The 20,491-nt window shown below is 50.9% G+C and overlaps 1 protein-coding gene across 3 annotated transcripts in view; it reads left to right on the forward strand.

The window, feature by feature from the left end:
• Positions 1–20,491, forward strand: part of KDM4B (lysine demethylase 4B) — an 89,971-nt gene that overhangs the window by 41,481 nt on the left and 27,999 nt on the right. For all 3 annotated transcript variants that reach the window (XM_054175087.1, XM_054175089.1, XM_054175090.1), the window contains 4 exons: positions 2,408–2,511; positions 6,618–6,755; positions 16,981–17,177; positions 17,679–17,711. In XM_054175087.1, the coding sequence (XP_054031062.1) occupies positions 2,408–2,511; positions 6,618–6,755; positions 16,981–17,177; positions 17,679–17,711 (472 nt within the window). The remainder of the gene's footprint in view (positions 1–2,407; positions 2,512–6,617; positions 6,756–16,980; positions 17,178–17,678; positions 17,712–20,491) is intronic.

Here is a 20,491-nt window from a genome sequence, read left to right on the forward strand (position 1 = left end):
CCTGAGGAGCCCAGAACTGGACACAGGACTCCAGGGTGGCCTCAGCAGTGCTGCTTGTTACTAGGGAGAAGAGACCAACCCCCAAACTCCTTTCTGTGAGTTGTACAGAGCAAGCTTTCCCCTGAGGCTCCTTTTCTCCAGGCTGAACACCCCCAGTCCCCTCAGCTGCTCCTCCCCAGCCTTGTTCTCCAGACCCTTCCCCATCTTTGCTGCCCTTCTCTGGATCTACTCCAGCCCCTCAGTGTCCTTCTTGGCGTGAGGGCCCCAAAACCGACCCCAGTACTCCAAGTCTGGCCTCACCATGACTTTAGCTGTGACTGAAGCTGATGCTTGGAGACTCCAGTGCAGCAGTTTCACTGCCTGGACATTCTCCTGGCCCTGTGCATCAGTGGTCTATACTGTGAAGAAGTTTACCATGGAGAAATGAATGTGCAATTAATATGGCAAATGAATAGCTGAGCTGTAAATGGGCTCACTGGGAGAGCCTGGGAGCCCATGGAGGGAATGTTAATGTGTTGCCATGTTATTGGTGCTAATCACTTAAAATGTGCTTCTTTATTAGTAGCTTTAATGAGAGCCACTTAAACTGTGCATTAAAAAGAGGAACTGCAGAGAAGGATGACAGGCTGGGTAGCAGACAGTCATCATTTTAATTGAAATGCTTTTAGTACCCCCCCAAAAAAAATAATAACATAAGAAAATCTGGAATCCAGCAATCCTTCCCACTCTCTGAAATGCCTGCCATTAGGGCTCAGCCATTAGTTTGTTTGCCAGAGCTTGGGCTATTTATTTCCCTAAGTGCTGATAGGTTTGAATCTCCCCAAAGACAGCCCTTGGGAGTGAATCCCCCACTGGGAGTGAAGGATGTGGGCTTGAAGCAAGTGGTCAAAAGTTGGAGCATGGCCAGAGAAGGGCCACGAGGGTGAGCAGAGGGCTGGAGCTGCTCTCCTGTGAGGACGGACTGAGGGAGTTGGGGCTGTGCAGGCTGCAGAAGAGAAGGCTCCAGGGAGACCTCATTGTGGCCTTCCAGGATCTGAAGGGGGCTCCAAGAAAGCTGGGGAAGGACTTTTGAGGGTGTCAGGGAGGGATAGGACTGAGGGGAATGGAGCAAAACTAGAAGTTGGTAGATTGAGACTTGATGTTAGGAAGAAGTTCCCCATGAGGGTGGTGAGAGCCTGGCACAGGCTGCCCAGGGAGGTGGTGGAAGCCTCATCCCTGGAGGTGTTTGCAGCCAGGCTGGAGGTGGCTGTGAGCAACCTGCTGTGGTGTGAGGTGTCCCTGCCCCTGGCAGGGGGGTTGGAACTGGCTGAGCCTCGAGGTCCAGCCCTAACAATTGTATGATTCTAAAGTTGGTTGAGCTGCCATTTTTGGGAGCAAAGTGTTGCCATCCAAGGGGTTTTGTTCAGTTGTTATTTTTCCCCATCCACAGTTGTAGGAGTTTTAATTAGTTGTGATTTGTTTTAATGGCCCAGCCTGCATCTTGTAGCTGTGATAGGGTTTTTTTAATCCTCAGTAGTGCTGGGGTGCTGAGTGACAGAATCCCAGCGTGCTAGGGGATGCCAGGGACCTCTGGAGCTCATCCAGTCCAGCCCCGCTGCCAAAGCAGGGCACCCACAGCAGCTTGCCCAAGATCACAGTGGCCAGGTGGGGTTGGATGCTCTCCAGAGAAGGAGGCTTCCCAAGGAGCAATGGGTACAAGGTGGGACACAGGAGGTGCCACATCAGCATGAGGAGAAAACTCTGTTGTGTGAGGGTGCTGGAGCCCTGGAGCAGGCTGCCCAGAGAGGTTGTGGAGTCTCCTTCTCTGGAGACTTCCAAAAGCCACCTGGATGTGTTCCTGTGGGTGAGCCCAGGGTGATCCTGCTCTGGTAGGGGCTTGGACTGGATGATCTCTGGAGGTCCCTTCCAACCCCTCCCATACTGTGATGATGTTCCTTTCCCCAAAATACCACAGCAGCCCATCAGAGGAGGGACACCAAGGCCCTGGCAGAGCTTGGAGCAGATGCTGCAGCCTTGGGACTTTTGCCTTGTCCGTGTCCTGGCAAAGGGTGGCTCAGGGGCTCGGTGCTGGCCTAAGCCTGAGCCAGGTTCTGGTTCTTCCTCTGCTGGGATTTCACTTGTGACCAAGACCCTTATGCCAGGGCACAGCAGACTGAAATGCCAGCTCTCCACCTGGCTGGAACTTAGAGCCACGTGCCTCAAGATGCAGCTTTTGGTCCCAGCGTGGAGGTGGCATTTGGGAGCGTGAGGGATGTGCTAATTACTGCCAGCTGCAGTTGTGTGCCGATTGGTTTGATCTATAGGAAGCATTTAGGCAGGTTGTCATTCTGGCAGCCTGTCTCTGCTGCAAGAATGGATTGGATATAATATGCCTCTGCTGAGACTCCTCTTTCTCATCTCTCTGCAGGCTTTTTTCCAGGCAGCTCTCAGGGATGTGACGCTTTCCTCCGTCACAAGATGACCCTCATTTCCCCTTCCATCCTGAAGAAATACGGCATCCCCTTCGACAGGGTAGGTACCAGGGGCACTGGCGAGGGGTTGAGGGCCACGGAGCCCAGCGGCACCTCCCTCTTAAGGAAACAATTCATTGCGAGGCGCTGGGGAGCAATTTGCTTCCTTTCTCGCTGCATTATTATGCTAACTCTTTCCTATCGCTTTAAAGCAGGTGGCTGCCTGCAAATGAGGCTTTGTGCTTTGGCTCTGACACCTCCTGTGAAGAGCTGCTCTTCAGAAGAGCTTTCACTCCACCTTACTTTGTCAATTAGGGAAGCTCTCCAGGCTGAGAGGTGCACACTGTAATACAGGTGCCACGGCTTATCAATAAGCAGCATAACTCATTGGTAATTCTCAAACAGACAGTTCTGGCTTTTTCCTTCTGGACCCAGGCTGAAGAGGGATTGAGACAGGGATCTGCTGGAGGGAGTGCAACGGAGAGCTGTGAGGGTGATGAAGGGACTTGAACATCTCTGCTATGAGGAAAGACTGAGAGGATCTGGAGCTGTTTAGTCTGGAGGAGGAAAGGCTGAGAGGGGATCTGATTAATGTCTCTAAGTATCTGAGGGGTGGGTGTCAAGATGAAGGTGCCAGGCTCTTTTTGGTGGTGCCCAGTGATAGGACAAGGAAGAACAAGTACAACACAGGAGGTTCTACCTCAACATGAGGAGAAACTTCTTTGATGTGAGGGTGCTGAGCCCTGGAGCAGGCTGCCCAGAGAGGTTGTGGAGTCTCATTCTGTGGAGACGTTCAAAACCTACCTGCATGTGTTCCTGTGTGACCTGCCCTGAGTGCCCCTGCTTTGGCAGGGGTTTGGACTGGATGCTCTCCAGAGGTCACTTCTAAGCCCTACCATTCTGTGATCCTGTGAAGCAAAAGTGGAGCTGGAGGTGCTGGTTCTGTGCTGTGTGTTCGCTCTACACTAAGCCAGAGAGGCTCCACCAATCCCTTAAGTCCTCTTAAGTGAGCCGTGGGGTCATGTTTATTTGGTAGGATCCTTTTAATGTGCTTAGTCCTAAAGTCTTCTGGCAAGAAGCAAATCTCTTCAGCCAGGCTTGCTCACCATGGATTAGGTATCTGTGCACAATCAGTCAAACAGCTTCTGCTGCTCTCTGCTACCGGCACCCGGAGCCTGGCCTGCCAGGATGGCTTTGGGTGTGGGAAAAGGAATTGAGCTAGAGGTAGCCAGGACTCTTCTCTCCAGTGGGAAGTGTCAAAGAAAGCCTGGGTCAAACTGATTTTATCCTTCCCCATCCCCTCTGCCTTCCAACACCTGAAGGGAATCTGCTGGAAGGCTGGAGAGAGACTTTTCTTAAGTGTCTGGCAACCAGACAAGGGGGAATGGTTTGAAGCTGAGGGAGAGCAGGGTTAGACTGGAGCTTAGGAGGATGACTCTGGAACAGGTTGACAGAGGGAGGTTGTGGATGCCTCCTCCCTGGAGGTGTTCAAGGCCAGGTTGGGTGAGGCCTTGAGCAACCTGGGCTAGTTGAGAGGGGTCCCTGCCCATGGCAGGGGGATTTGAGTAGGTGATCTCTGAGGTCCCTTTCCACGTAGGCCGTGCTGTGATTATCTGAGCCATCGGACCTGGTTTGGGATGTCCCTGCTGAGTACAGGGCTGTTGGACTGGATGACCTTTAGAGGTCCCTTCCAACCCAGTGCATTCTGTGATGGTCAGTTTTTCAAAGTCAGAACACTTGAGTAGTGATCATTTCTCTGTTTGAAGCATGGGTTGGTTAGAGTTAGTCCACCTGAGCCTATGCCCAGCACCTATTTGATGAGCCTGGTGATTCTCTGAGATGGAAGGGAAAGATCTCAGCTCTTTTACAGCATAACAACTATGAATTCATTCAATTTACTGCTTCAGAGGCTGCTTCATTTTTCCTACTGGAAGGCTGTGATGAATGAAATTTGAAGTGTAATCATCTGGCTTGTCAGAGGAGCTTGCTGTCAGTGCAGGGGAGCCTTGCATGAGGCAGTGCGGTGCTTGTGGTTCAACATCAGTGGCTGGGCTTGGCCTAACTTGCACATGGTGGCTGACATCAAACTGGTCACAGAGAGCAGCAAACTCCTCTTGTTGTCATTCTGTCTGTGGAGCCTAATTCCCAGGTGTGGAAATGCAGGTACCTGCTCCACATGGCTGCTGTTAATAATGCAAAGGTCTAACTGGGGATCTGAGGCAGTTACTTAGTTATTTAATTGGTAAAGTTCTTCACTTTGCAGATGTCAGGGCAGTGGGTTGGAATAGGGGATGCAGCTCCATTTAATGCACAGGTGCCCCTCTGAGAAGTGATTCTAATGGAGGATAAGATGCTCTCTGTCCCAACCATATTCAGAAGAGTGCAAGCCCTGGAGGCTGTGGATGCCCTCTCTCTGGAGGGGTTCAAGGAAAAGCTGGATGAGGCTTTGAGCAACCTGGACTAGTGAGAGGTGTCCCTGCCCATGGCAGGGGGGTTGGAGCTGGATGATCTTGAAGGTCCCTTCCAACCCCAATCATTCTATGGATCTGTGAACAGGTAGAGAACAATATTAGTGCCAAAAGCAAAGTTTCTCTCTAAAGCCAGAAGGGTTATTAGCAGCTCACTTACAAGTAATCCTACAGTTCCTACTCCATTTGCAGAATGGGGGGGGGGACACAGAGTTTGCTTTCTGTGCAAGCTGCTGCTTCTCTGTGGCTCTCACTGGGAGGATGTTTTCAGATGTAAAAAGGAGGAGGAGATCTCTTTAGCCTGAGCAGCCTCCCTCTGAATGCCTCCTCTCCTGAAATAGCAGCCTTTGGAAGGAGGCTCCCAGTCATTCAGGAGCAGGGAACATGTGCCCCTTCCCTTTGGAAGCAGAGATAGGATCCCTTCAGCTCAGTCCTTGGCAGCTCTCAATGAAGCCCAGGGGCACCATTCCCTCTCAATCTCTGGGAGGGTATTTACTTCTGGAGCAAAACCAAAGCAGCAGGTCAATAGCAGGGCTTTTTAATAATTAAAAACGTGGATTTCTGTGGTCTCCAATTGATTTCTCCATTCACTCCTCAAGAGCCTGCAGAAAGTCAGTACATTTGGGCCTTTCTCCATGAGTGGCACTTTGTGCTGGCTTGCCTTCAATAGTTATTACTTTTCTGCATGGCCTATCCATCATCTGGAGTGCTTTCTAATTTATTGCAGGGATAATGTTGACAGCAGTGACACGGAGGACATAACACCGTGGGCTCGAGATGAAGACACCAAGATGCAGATTTCCTGACAGAAACATAATCTTTCTGTCTTGGGAAGTTAGCAATCTACCACTCAGCTGTGATTTATGGAGGGGGCTGGGTGGGAGGATGCTCCACAGAGCTGGGCACTGGATTTCAGCAGTTCTCAGCCAGAGGTACTGCAGAAGGGTCTTGTATTAGCATTTAGGCTTTTATCCTCTTTTTCCCCACCCCTCTCCTATGAGGACAGACTGAAGGAGTTGGGGCTGCTCAGTCAGGAGAAGAGAAGGTGATCTTGTTGTGGCCTTCCAGTATCTGAAAGGGGCCTACAAAAAGGCTGGGGAGGGACTTGCCAGGCTCTCAGGCAGTGATAGGACTAGGGGGAATGGAATGAAGCTGGAGGTGGGGAGATTCAGGCTGGATGTGAGGAGGAAGTTCTTCACCGTGAGAGTGGTGAAGCCCTGGACTGGGTTGTCCAGGGAGGTGGTTGAGGCCCCCTCCCTGGAGGTGTTTAAGCCCAGGCTGGATGAGGCTCTGGCCAGCCTGATCTAGTGTGGGGTGTCCCTGCCCATGGCAGGGGGTTTGGAGCTAGATGATCCTTGGGGTCCCTTCCAACCCTGCCTGACTCTGTGATTCTATGATTCTGCTAATCCTGGAATGGCTCAGGTTGGAAAGGACCTCAGAGCTCATCTGCTCCAACCTCCCTGCCATGCACAGGGACACCTCTCAGCTAGACTCATCTGCTCAAGCCTCATCCAGCCTGGCCTTGAACACCTCTGGGGAGGAGGCAGCCACAGCCTCCCTGGGTATTCTCTGATTCTTCCTACCCTCCAGCTGCAGGAGGGAGATGTAACCAGTGACTGACATTTTTACAGGCCTCTGTCCTCAAGCTGCTCCATCCACTGACTGTGGGGTGTCTCTTCCCTTGGATTTTGTCTTTCAGATCACCCAGGAAGCTGGAGAGTTTATGATTACATTTCCCTATGGTTACCATGCTGGCTTCAATCATGGCTTCAACTGTGCTGAGTCCACCAACTTTGCCACTCTGAGATGGATTGACTATGGGAAAATGGCAACCCAGGTGGGTGTCTGTGGGTTGAAGGGTCATGGAAAACCACTAGCTCCTGAGATGCAAATCTCCCCTCCTCAAGCTCAAAGCCTTTTGTCCTTGTAGTGACAGGATGAGAGGGAATGGATTGAAGCTTGAGGAGGGAAGATTTGCACTGAAGGGTAGGAATAAGTTTTTGGCAGTGATGGGGAAGGGACACTGGAGCAGGTTGCCCAAGGAGGCTGTGGCTGCCTCCTCCTTGGAGGAGTTCAAGGCCAGGCTGGATGAGGCCTTGAGCAAGCTGGGCTGGTGGGAGGTGTCATGGCAGAGGATTAGAACTGGATGATCTTCAGGGTTCCTTCCAACCTAAACCATTCTATGAATCTGTGGATGAGAGTGGGGCTTATCCCTGAGAACAAACTGCAAAGCCCTGCTGCTGGGTCAGTGTCCTCTTCCCTTGGGGGTGTTGCTGGTTTGTGCCTGTTGATAGTTGGTGTTGTTTGGAGGGCACAGTGAGGACCTTCTCAAATGGTGGATGCCACATACACCTTGTGAGGAGCTTGTTTTGAGGCTGGAAAGTTAGGATTAGTTTTCTGCTGCATCTAAAGTGCATTTCACAGTGGATGAGGTGACTGATGTAACTGAATGCAATTCATTAGGTACACACTGAAGGGGAAGGAATAAGCTGGGAATACTTTGAACCTCTAATAAGAGCATGGTAACAGCCTTCTGAGAATACCTGAGGCTCTCCAGTCTCTGCACTCAGTTAAGTTTGAAGAAGAGAGTCAGGCTGGGATGACTTTGTGTGGCAGTTTCTCATCAGGGCAAACTTCTTGCAGCTTTTGTTCCTTTGGAGAGTTCTGCAGCCAGGGATGGTTTTCATAGCAGCACACTCATGGTGTTCTCCTGTCTTGAAGTGGGAAGTGTAACTGATCAGCATCACTGACTGAGCAGGATCTGGGAACTCCTGGACTGGGGACCAATGCCACAGAGTCTCTGGGGAAAGGATAAGTGATTGCTAAGGGGGGAGCACTAGAAAAGTGCCAGGATTCATGGTGCTGCTCTGGCAGCCCCTAACCCCTTCCAACCCCTGACATCTTCTGATCCTGTGAGCTGTCCCTTTCCAGAAGGCAGGCTTAGTGTTCACTCCAGGCTGGCATCTCCTAGAACCATAGATGCAGTTTGGTTGGAAAAGACCTTGGAGATCATCAAGTCCAACCATTCTCTAACTCTACCAAGCCTGGTGCCAAACCACCTCTGCTATCCTGTATCCTCCCTCAGCAGCTGCAGGCAGTCTTTGACTATCCAATGGCACAGTAACCAACGCCTGAGAAGCTCATCCCATGGAAAGCAGGCTCAGTTGGTCAGGTTCCTGACAGGTGAAGCATCTGTTTGGTTTTATTTTCCCCCAGTAATATTCAGCCCATAGTTTGAAGGGCTCCACTGTTAGCCAGCAGATTTGGCAGCTGAGCTCTCTTCCTTTTCTAAAACAAACAAGATTTTATTATTTCATTGCTGAAAGCACAGTGGTGGAAAAGCAGCTCCTGTGAGGCATGCTAGGGGCTCTGCCATCAAATAGGAAAATGAAATATGCCATGAAATATAAAATACAGCCACTCACTGTGCCAGTGGAGGAACACTTCCAAATTGCTAGTAATGGCAACTGAAAGTGTTCTCACAACAGAAGAAAATTCTCCTGCTGAGGAGTTCTGTGTTTGTCCTCCCTGGCCCCCACCAGGCTTTAGGTAGTGAGGCCCATGCTGGTGATTTGAATCTCTCCATATCCCACCAAGGCTGTAGGCCAGACCCTGTGCAGCAATCAAGGCTGCAGGGCCAGGTGGAGGCTCACAGAATCAGGCTGGAAGAGCCCTTTAGGATCATTGAGTGCTGCCACTAACCCAACCCCAGCAAGCCCACTGCTAAACCATGGCCCTCAGCACCACGTCCACACTTCCTGACTCCTGCCAGGGCTGCTCAGCCAAGCCTGTGCCAATGCCTGACAGCCCTTGCAGGGAAGACATTTCTCCTAATGTCCAACCTAAACCTCCCCTGGCACAACTTGAGACCATTTCCTCTTGTCCTGCCACTTGCTGTTTGGGAGTAGAACCTGAGCTTCACCTGGCTCCAGCCTCCTTTCAGGGAGCTGCAGAGAGCAATGAGGTCTCCCTCAGCCTCCTCTTCTCCAGCTCCTTCAGCTGCTCCTCCCCAGTTCTGTTCTCTAGACCCTTCCCCAGCTTGGTTGCCCTTCTCTGGACCTGCTCCATCCCCTCAATGTCCTGCTTGCAGCGAGGGGCCCGGAGCTGCCCCCAGCGCTCCAGGTGTGAATTTATCCTGGAGTTAGAAGAAAGAGAACCTGGAACCGTGAGAGGCCTCAGATCAACTCTGAGTGTCTTAGACTCCAAGACAGCCAAGCAGAGCTGGTTTGAAAGCATGAAGAATGGGTTTTTTGTTTGCTGTGCCCTTGCCCACCTGGTTGATCCGTGGCACACGCTCATGGTGTCACGGCCGGGACGTGGGGTTTCAAGTGGACGTTCCGGCAGGCCCTGAAGCGCGGCGCCGCCGGCAGGCACCGCTCTGATCTTCAAAGCAATTTGGGGTTCAGCCATGTGTTCCCAAACAAGTGACATTTGGGAAGGGCAGCTTTAGATTGAGCCTCCATGCTTACATTGTTAAGCAGCCTAGCGTGAAATTACTGAACAAGCAGCAGCCGGAGCTGCGAGGAGCTGCGAGCGGAGCCGGGGAGGGAAAGCCGGGGGGTGGGAAGGAGAGCTCCCTGTTTATTTCCCTTGCTCTCAGAGGCACTTGGTCTGCTCAGAGATTTGCAGCTCACCTTGCCTCGGCCACCAGCTGCACACATGGTCATTAACCCTCAGCTTTCCAGATGAGGCGTGAGGGCTGCTGTGCTCCCAGGGCAAAAGGCTTGTTTAAATCTCCTTTGGAGTTAGCCAGGGCCTTGATGAAATCTCAGCTGGGAACACTCAAGCTGCCTGGAGAGAGGGTTCATGGAGAGTGTCTCCCCAGCCTCACTGGAAAGAATTTCTTCCTCATCTCCAGTCTCCATCTCCCCTCTCCCAGCTCAAAGCCATTGCTCCTCATCCTGTCGCTCCCAGCCCTTACCAAAAGTCCCTCCCCAAGCTCTCCTGGAGCCCCTTCAGGTCCTGGAAGGTCCCTGCAAGGTCTTCCTGGAGCCTTCTCTTCTCAAATGCATTCAGTGTAAGAAGACACAGACCAAAAGCTCCTGATTGACTAACACAGGGCCAACACACAGAGATGAATTTGTCTCCATCTGTATCAGATGTCTCCAGTATCTGTTAGCATGTTCCAGGCCCAGGTGGACCGTTCCAGAGCTGGTGGCTGTTGGCACATGGATGACCACAAAGGTGCAGCAGAATTCCCTCCTTTCTCTCTCCAGGTTTTCCCTGGTCCTCTTTCAGCTTTTTCTCTCTAGCAGATGTTTGCCTCTTGAGCCTGCTCTGCTGATGCTTCTCATAATTGCTCCTCCAGCCTCAGTGCTGAGCATGTGCCAGACAAAATTCCTGTCACCTCTCATGACAGGAGTGATTGCTCCCTCTCCTTAGCAAATGTCAATCTCCTTGGATTCAGAGGGAGGCTTTAACATCCTCCTGTTCTTCATGGCTTTAATTATGTGGTGGTGTTCCACTGGGAAATAGATGTCTTGCCTCCAGCTGGACGTTGTGCCCACCAGTGTACGAATTATCAGCTCTTTAGCTGCTGTCCCATTGCTGTCAGTGGAAATGTCTCCAGCTGTCCTCCAGGAACCTTGTGTTGCAGCTGACTTCCTTCTAGTCAAGGTGACTTTGAGGCCAACCACAGCTTGCCTCTGCCACCTAATCTGTGTGAAAAGCTGTGGTTGAGCAGCACATCTGTCACTTGCTTGTCTAAGAGTGGGAGGGAGACCTTCTGTTAATCTTGGGGGCTCCCATAGCTAATCCTGGTGTGCTGTCACTGGGTCTTTCCAGGGACGTGATGGGAATTCATTTCAGCTCAGCTGAGGCTCTGGCAGGGAATGTTCTTTTGAGGGCCCAGGCCTCTCTGACTGGCACAGTCCTGTTTGATCAACGTGGGCATCAGTCTGTCAGAGCGGGGAGGGGAGAAAGAGATCCAGAAGCAATAACTTCAAAGGGATTTTCATAGCCTTGGAGAGACTGGCACTGGATTTCAGGAGTCAGCTGGCACCAGAATATCTGCTTTAGACCTTAGCATTGGGTTGGATGAGGCCTTGAGCAGCCTGGGCTTAGTGGGAGGTGTCCCTGCATGTGGAACTGGATGATCTTGAAGGTCCCTTCCAACCCAACCCATTCTGTCAATCTATGATCATCAAGGTCCCTTCCAACCCATCCCATCATGAGTGATTCCATAGCACAGCAGAGTGGGAATGATTTTATTTGTATATCCTGCAGTCAGTGTTTGGCTGCACAGGCAGAGCCCAGAACATGAGGGAGGAATATCTTCCTGAAGTCCTTCAGTCATTTGTCTTCCATTAATTCTCTTTGGTTGTTGAAGAAGGCCTGGGGAATGCAAGGCAGGGAATGACCATTTCCATTCCTTGCTGTCTGGGTTTTCACCTTTTGCCACAGGAGCCTGCAGTTCCTTCCTGCATTACTGCTTTGATTCCCTTTGGTTCTGACAGCTCTGTTGGGTCTTCAGCTCTTTGACTGAACAACCCTTTTAAACCCAAGTGCTTCAGTGAAGTGGCCTTCCCCAAGTCAAGGTGGCCTGGAAGTCTCCTGCTGTTCCAAGAGGCACTTGCAGAGTGCCAAACCTTGTAAGAAATTCAGGAGTACCTCCCAGGTTGGCTTTTGGATTTGTTTTGCAGCCTGGCCTGGAAATCAGTGGGTGGGAGGGGAACAATTTCTTACCCTTTGCTTTGTGTTAACAGCAGGCACTCCTGGGTGACAGTGTCTGGGTTACTCTCAGCTGACATTTTCATACCTTCATTTTATCTCCTGTTTACTCCAGAGATAGTGCTGGAATTATCTAGCTCAATATAAAATGGGGTCAAGTTGCCCTTGCTTCCCACATCCTATATTTTACCTTCCAAAGTAAGCTGCCTTTGTCTCACCCTGTGCAGTATTTCCCTGCAGACCTTCACTCTGGTGTGGAGCCACCTGCTCTGCTGCTTACTCATTGCCCTGGGGAGGAGGTGATGAGTGAGGCTCTTCCATTTGGGTTTTACTGCTGTGGGAAGGCACCTGCACAGGACAGCAAGGTGCCCTTCTGGCCAAGAGGGCCAAGGCTATCCTGGGGTGCATCATTAGAAGTGTGCCCAGCAGGTCTAGGGAGGTTCTCCTCCCCGTCTACTCTGCCCTGGTGAGACCACACCAGGAATACTGTGTCCAGTTTTGGGCTCCCCAGTTCAAGAGAGACTGGGACCTGCTGGAGAGAGGCCAGTGGAGCCTACAAGGACAATGAAAGGGCTAAAACATCTCTCCTGTGAGGAAAGGCTGAGAGCCCTGGGGCTGTTTAGTCTGGAGAGAAGGCTGAGAGGGGATCTGAGCAGTGTCTATAAATATCTGAGGGGTGGGTGTCAAGATGAAGGTGCCAGGCTGTATGTGATGGTGGTAGGAACAATGGGTACAAGCTGGAACCCAGGAGGTACCACCTCAACACAAGGAGAAACTTCTTTGGTGTGAGGCTGCTGGAGCCCTGCAGCAGGCTGCCCAGAGAGCTTGTGGAGTCTCCTTCTCTGCAGAGCTTCCAACCCCACCTGGACACTGGGCAAGCTGCTGTGGGTACCCTGCTGGAGCAGGGGATTGGCCTGGATGATTTCCAGAGGTCCCTCCCAACCCCTAGCGTTCTGTGATCCTGTGGACTTGAAGAGAGGTGCTTTTGGGATCTCAGACCATGGGCTTTTCAGTTGGCTTGTTGCTTCTGGACCCTCTCCTCACCTGTTTCTTCTTTGTCTGATGTTAGAATAACAGAGTCTCAACTTCACATTTGGAGTGTTTGTGATTTAAAACCACCTAGCATCTAATTTTCCTTGTAAATTGAAGCTCCTGATTCAGATGTTGGGAGGTTTTCCCTTCCAAAAGACATCCTTATTATCCAAGAGAAGAAATTCATGAGGCTTTTGCAGTGGCTGGTGCTAAAGTTGCTCTCTGCAATAAGGGAAATGAGAGCTGCAGCTTTGCATCACTTTGGATGTCTTAAGTGACTTGAATTTGAGCTTTGAAGCTTAGGATAGAGAGAGAAAATGGATTATGGAAGAGCATTTCCATAGTTTATTTTTGTCAGACAGATTCAAATTGCTCCTGTACAAAATTTTCCACCTTTTTCTTGGGGGGGGATTTAGTTTTTTGTACTTCTTTTCCTCTCTTATTTCTAAACATCCCTAACACTTCATTCTTGACAAAGCTCTTGGTTCTGTGCAGGGAGGAGGTGATTTTCACCCAGGCTTCCATCCCAAGGTGGAAAGGTGACAGTTTCTCTTCTGAAGCTTCTCTTGGAGTTTTATCAGCTCTCTTCTGAGCTCCTGGGGTCTAACCAGGAAGGGACTTGGTACTAGGGCTGGGAGTGCTGGGGTGAGAGGGAAGGGATCAAAGCTTGAGGAGGGCAGATTGAGACTGGAGATGAGGAGCAAATTCTTGACAGTGAGGGTGGGGAGACACTGGAACAGGTTGCCCAGGGAGGTTGTGGATGCCCCTTCCCTGGAGGTGCTCAAGGCCAGGCTGGATGAGGCCTTGAGCAATCTGGGCTGGTGGGAGGTGTCCCTGCCCATGGCAGGAGGTTGGAACTGGCAGATCTTGGAGGTCCCTTCCAAGCCAACCCATTCTATGAACTGTGAAGGGAGTGCAGCAGGGTAAGTCTGAGTCCCCAGCTCACAGCCTTGCAACTTACCCAACTCTTCTCCCCACAAAAAGCTGCCTGGATCATTATGGAAGCAAGCTGAGGAAGCAGGCAAGGAGGAAGCATGCCCTGAAGCCAGGGACCAGGGGGAGTCCATGGAAAGCTTTGCCTAATTGTTTTGTTTATGAAACTCTGGAGAGGATTTCCAGTGGGTTTCCTAATGAACTGGTTTGTTGTTGAGACTGAGGGCAATACTGGTAATTATTCTAGAAACAGGGGGTCAAGGCTCATCTTCTTTTCCATAAGCTTCCAACCACCACCCATTAGACACAAACTCTGCATTTGGGGTTTTTCTTCTGCTCCTCAAAGTTTTAACTCCTCATTTCCTTGCTGCATCCCTGCCACTCCTCTTTCAGGCACATACTTGCAGTGTGTCTGCTTTGTGCCTTCTGAGAGCTCAGCTGTAGCTGGGAGCCTTGCTCTGAATGGAAGGAAAACTGAACTGGAGCCCAGGCTGGTTTGTTTTGTCATATTGGATGAGCAGCCACTAGAGCTCAACTAACATCTCTGTAATACAGGTAATGGACTGGAGCTTGAGGAGGGACAGGTTCAGGATAGGCATTGGAAATTCTTTCCAGTGAGGCAGAGAGAGTTGGGGTTGTTCAGCCTGGAGAAGAGAAGGCTCCAGGGAGACATTAGAGCAGCCTTCCAGTACCTGAAGAGGCTCCAGGAGAGCTGGGGAGGAACTTCTGACAAGGGCTGGGAGTGACAGGATGAGAGGCAATGGCTTTGAGCTGGAAGAGGCTGGATTTAGATGAGCATTAGGATGAAATTCTTCCCCAGGGAGGGTGGTGAGGCACTGGAACAAGTTGCCCAAAGAAGTTGTGGAGGCTTCAAGCCTGGAAGTGTTCAGACACAGGTTGGATGGAGCCTTGAGCAACCTGATCTAGTAGGAGGTGGGAACTAGTGGGGGATTGGAACTAGATGATCTTGAAGCTCCCTTCCAATCCAAATCATTCCATGATTTCATGATTAAGGCAAAGTGGGAGGCTGGCTGAGTCTGGAACAACTGTGCTGTGGGCCCTGTTTTCATCTGAGTGTCAAGTGAGGAGGACTTCCAGCAGCACCAGAGGTGCCACTTGAAATCCCTTCCTGAGAGAGGTTGCTCTGCAATACCTTTCTGGGTGTGAGGGAGCAGATGGGGTTCAGTTTAGTGCTAATAGCTGGCAAGTGAGGGGAAATAACCTTACAAAAATGCTGCTGGAGCTTGAGGTTGAACCCAAGCTGCCTTTTCCCCATCTATCATTTGGTTTTTATTGCTTCAAGGAGACAGCCTTTTGGTTTGACTGTTATTTTAGAGAGACTTATTAGTGTTTTCATTCTGAAATTATTGCAGATAAGATAACAGCTCCATGGGCAGCAGCCACAAATTTCCCCCTATCAGTCTTTGGAGTTATAATTGATGAGACAACGTTCCTGGGGTGGGCAGAGATTCTTGCCACAGTCTCCTACTTGGAGAAGCAGAGACTAAAATACCAACTAGAGGAAGGAAGAATCAACAGTCAAGGTTTCCTGTGCTGGAGAAGTTCCTCCTCCCTGTGCTCTTCTTCAGCAGAGTATTTTTGCCTGTGCTCAGGTTGCTCTTTGTCTTTGCAGGTGGTTATCCTGTGTGGGTGACAAAGGCATTAGGGTAGGGAAAGCAGAGGTGAGGCTAGGGGAGGCCTTCAGGGGCTCTCCTGATCTGCTGATTGAACTACTGGAGAGGGTCCAGAGGGCCAGGAAGGTGATCAGAGCTCTGGAGCACATCCTCTGTGTGGGGACAGGCTGAGAGGGTTGGGGTGGTTCAGCCTGGAGAAGAGAAGGCTCCACTAAGACCTTAGAGCAGTACCTGAAGGGGGCTACAGGAGAGCTGGGAAGGGCCTTTTGCCACTCTCCTCTCTCTCCCACCCCACTCCCACACATGTACATTCCCTTTTCCAGCTGTACTGCAGGGTGTTAAGCAGGATCTTGCTGCTGGGTCTGAGGGAAGGGCTTGGAAATAGTCCCCTGGCTACGGTGGGAACACAAATGTGCCCCAAGTGCAGCAGCTGAGGAAATTGAACTGTGTGGTCCCAGAAGAAGCCCCAAAGGAAAGAGGCTTTGTGAATTATTCATGCTTGCTACTGTGAAAGCAATCAAATGAAATGAAAATTGCACCATAAACATCCATCATGTCAGATTTGTGTGAGGAGAGGAGGAACTGGGCTGCTGCAGGGCCCCGCTGCTGTGGTGCGCCGGAGATTGCAGCCCGCAGTGGCACTGCTCAGAGCAGCATCCAGACAGCTCAGTGTGTGGCTGCTTCTCCACAGTCTGTGTGTGCTTTGCATTTTTTGTGAGGCTCTGTAAGCTGGTGGTGGATGGAGACCATACAGGAGACCCTTAGACCTGCCTGAGCGGGATGCGCTGCGCGCGGTTTGAAGCGGTTGGCATCTGCGTGCCGCGGAGCTTTGGTTCCAGGGTGGGAGCAGAACATGGACTGTGCCCCTTGGAAAGCATTTGTCATGCTTTGTGAAGGCAGAGGAGGGCAATCCCCGGGGCTCATCGATGCTGTGTGCTTTGGGGGTGCTCTTCTGTGCTCCTCTCTGTAGCAGTGCACAGGGCCTTTGGAAATGGCTCCTGGAGAAGCGACTGAAAAGCTGCTGGATGCAGAGGAGCTCTTCTGCTGTGAGGACAGGCTGGGAGAGTTGGGGCTCTTCAGTCTGGAGAAGAGAAGGCTCCAAAGAAACCTTCCAGTATCTTAAGGGAGCCTACAAGAAAGCTGGGGAGGGACTTTTTAGGATGTCAGGTGGTGATAGGATGGGGGGGATGGAGCAAAACTAGAAGTGAGTAGATTCAGATTGAATGGGGAAGAAGTTGTTCCCCATGAGAGTGGTGAGACACTGACACAGGTTGCCCAGGGAGGTGGTGGAAGCCTCATCCCTGGAGGTTTTTGCAGCCAGGCTGGAGGTGGCTGTGAGCAACCTGCTGTGGTGTGAGGTGTCCCTACCAGAATGTCAGGGCTTGGAAGGGACCTCCAGAAATCATCCAGTCCAACCCCCTGCCACAGCAGGGTCAGCCAGGGCAGGTCACCCAGGAACACATCCAGGTGGGTTTTGAAAGTCTCCAGAGAAGGAGACTCCACAACTTCTCTGGGCAGCCTGCTCCAGGTCTCTGTCACCCTCACCATGAGGAATTTTCTCCCCATGTTGAGGTGGAAGCTCCTGGGTTCCAGCTTGTACCCCTTGTACCTTGCTCTGTCACTGGGCACGAACCTGCTGCCCTCAGACATTCATGCGCTTCCCAGCACTGAGCCACACGAGACCTTCCAGACCAGATGGGCAGGGGGTTAGTCTGCCTCTGGAGAAAGGCAGGCTGGGCTGCTGGGAACAGAGAAGGTTGCTGTGAGCTGAGGTGGCTCTGGTGTCTCTTGCAGTGCACTTGCCGCAAGGACATGGTGAAGATCTCCATGGACGTCTTCGTCAGGGTCCTGCAGCCGGAGCGCTACGACCTGTGGAAGCAGGGCAAAGACATTGCTGTCCTGGACCACATGAAACCCACAGCTCTCACCAGCCCTGAGCTGGATGCCTGGAATGAGACAAAGGCAGACCTGAAGGCTAAATTGCTTCGCAGGTAAGGAGAAAATCCAGGAGGAACCCCAAGAAAGTGGAGCACTGAGGGCAGGGTTTTCAACACCGCAGCTCTCCGCTGGGGATCGTCCAAACTCTGCTCTGGTCTTTCACTGATCAACAGCTCTTGTGGTGTTTTTTCCTGGGTGATGCTTTCCCTCATTGTTCTGCTTCCTTTAACTGTTAGGGAAGCTAATGTCTGCTGAAAGTAGGACGCTGTGTGCCCCCCTCACATCTCAGCTCTTGCCCTGGAAGACACAAAATTAATCTCTGGTAAACATTTAAAGCTTCACTTAGCAGAAAGCAAGGAGGAAATAAAAGCACACACAGACCCCACCCCGACCCCATCAGTGGCAAAAGGGATTTGCTGCATGCCTTTCTCTGCCTCCTTTGATCTCTGTGTTAATGTTCTCCAAAGTTTGTGGGGGGTTTTGTGTGGTTTGGAGCATGCTTGAGTGGAAGATTTGGCATGCTAACCTTTCCCTGTTGGAATCTTGCTTTATAGGATAGGAGATGAGGAAGAGGACAAGCAGCACCGGTATGTGACTTCCCTCATCACCTTCCATGGCTTCATTCTTTTTCCTGTCAAAATAGTGACTCTGAGAGTGTTTTCCTTTGGCAGTGAGATTGGTTTCTTGTCTGCTTCCTCAAAAGAGATCTTAGGGCATTGAGGTTCCTCAGACTTCATCTTGGTGGTGTGTATTCTTCTGAGGTCTCCTTGCTCGTCGTCAGGGAGCCTCAGCTGTCCTGTGCCTGATCTGGTTTTCCATCCTTGAATGTGCAGTAGATCTGCTGAGTTGGAAGTGATGTGCAGTGGTGAAGTGGTTGTGGATGAAGCTAACTGGTCACAGAATCACACAGAATTGTTTTGGTTGGAAAAGGCCTACAAGATTGAGCCCAACCATTAACCCAGCACTGCCAGGGCTGGGGCTGAACCATGGCTCTCAGCAGCTTTTCAACACTTCCAGGGATGGGGATTCACCCACCTGCCTGGGCAGCCTGTGCCAGTGTTTGAGAACCCTTTCAGTGAAGAAGTTTCTTCTAATCTCCAACCTAAACCTCCCCTGATGCAACTTGAGGCATTTCCTCCCCTCCTGTCACCTGCTATTTGGGAGAAGAGACCAACCCCACCCCATGGCAGCCTCCTTCCAGGGAGCTGTAGAGAGCAATGAGGTCTCTCCTCAGCCTCCTTTTCTGCAGACTGAACAACTCCAGGCCCCTCAGCTGCTCCTCACCAGCCCTGTTCTCCAGACCCTTCACCAGCTCTGTTGCTCTTCTCTGGACCTGCTCCAGCTCCTCAATGTCCTTCTTGGAGCAAGGGCCCAAAGTTGAATCCAGTACCCAAGGTGTGGCCTCACCAGTGCCAGGCACAGGTGGACACTCACTTCCCTGGTCCTGTTGGCCACACCATTGCTGACCCAGGCCAGGATGCTGTTGGCCTTCTTGGCCACCTGGGCACAGGTTGGCCTCATAAAAGGCTCTTCCTCCTCTGCTGAGCTTTAGGAGAAGCAGTGTGGCCTCTGAGTCCGAAATTGCAGTCGATGCTCTACAGGCAATGACTGAACTCCAGGGGGTCTCTGCATCTTTTGCTTCCACATCTGGATGGAAGCTGGGAATCTCTTTGCTGCCTCTGGCTGTGAAGGGTTACTCAGATCTAGGTGCAGTTGGCTCAGTTTGAGGCAGGATGCAAACACCAAGGATTATTTTCCCTCTCTGTGCCTGTTTCTTAGCAGAGAAGCCTCTCTCTTAACCCAGGACTACTGCAAAAGCACCAGGCACTTTCTTCCCTTATCTGTTCCTTGCTTCCTAGATTATTTCAGTATTATCCTGAAGCAGTTCTGAAGCTGTTGGCTCCTGCTTAGCAGGAGCTTCTCTCCTGTGCTTACGTCTTGGGAAGACAGAATTGTACCTGAAGACTGGCTTGCCTCAGCAGGATGGACTTTGAGGATGGGATTCACCTCTGCCCAAACCTCTTCACAGTTGGATCTACTTAATTAAAGTCACTTTGTGGGCTCTCCTTCAAAGAAACACAAACACTGCTTTTTATTTTGCCAGCTCTCTTGGGCAAACAGCTTTTCAACTCTGCAGAGAGCTCTCTTAGTTCTTCTCTGAGGTCATTCATACTTAGTTACCTTGAAGGACTCAACTTTCTTTGTGGCTTCAGCGTGAGACTGTTTCAGTCTAGGCCACAAAAAGCCCATTTCTGGGATTCTCTGTTTCTGGGAAGCACACTTCCTTTAAATTATGTTCTTTCTGCCTCTCTTCATTTTGTTGGTTTTTTCCCCCCACAACTTCAGAGTGAGAAGAGCACTGCAAAAAATAACCCCCCCCTTTTTTTATCTGCTCTGAGTATGAAGCTTTGTGATTTCATTTGTTTTATATGGGTGGGTTTTTTTTCCTCCTGGTGTTTCTACAGCCCAGGAATAAAACACTCCACTAAAAATAGCTTGTAACTCTTCATTCCCCACCCATGCTTCCTTCAGCCAGCCATGGAAAGTTCCAGCTGCAATGGAAAAGTCTTTCTCTTCTCCTCCCACCTTGCTTTTGCTGCACAGAGGAGGTGGTGTGCACTCAGAGTATGGGTGAGGAGAGAAGTTGATCCTTCTGGGTTCAGCTGTGTGTTCCTGCTAATGAGTGTCTTGCAGGTGCAAAGCTAACATCTCCACTTGGAGGGCCACCATATGGTTAGAGTCTGGCAATTAGAAATGTCTGTGCAGATGGAGCAGTTTGCTTTTCTGTTGATCATTCAGCTCAGGTTGGATTTCCCTCCCCTCATCCCCCCCCCCCTCCCTTCTTTGTTGGTTCCATGATGAAGAGCTCTTAATTCCATTATACTCCAAATCTAATTAGCAACTGAGCTTCTGGGCTCTGAGGCTGGGAAGCTGAATTTCAGCCTTTTCTAGAGCTTGGGGCAGATGAATGCAGTGTGATTGTGTTTGACAGTTTGGTACCTGGTGGGAGATGCAAGGCCAGATGGAAGATGTGGCTACAAGTCACAATGGTGTAAAAAATACAGGTGTCTGCATCAGTCTCTTTCAAAAGAGAGCTTGTTAGGCTTAAAGGCAGCATCCAAGGAGCTGTTTGATAGATCCTGTAAAAAAACACTTGTACTGGCTCTGGGAGTGGAGTTGACTTTCTTCACAGCAGCCTGGAGGGCTGTGTTTGAGCTTTGTGGCCACACAGTGCTCATGAGTCACCAATCTGAAAGGATCAAAGCTTCACTTTATTGCCACTCTGCCCCCTGCCCGGGGACTAGGCTGGAGGTGGGCAAGAGGTTGAGAGGAGACACAGCTGGAACAGCTGACCCCAGGTGGCCAA

This window comes from Dryobates pubescens, chromosome 31, assembly GCF_014839835.1.
Source record: "Dryobates pubescens isolate bDryPub1 chromosome 31, bDryPub1.pri, whole genome shotgun sequence".
Taxonomy (NCBI): Eukaryota; Metazoa; Chordata; class Aves; order Piciformes; family Picidae; genus Dryobates; species Dryobates pubescens.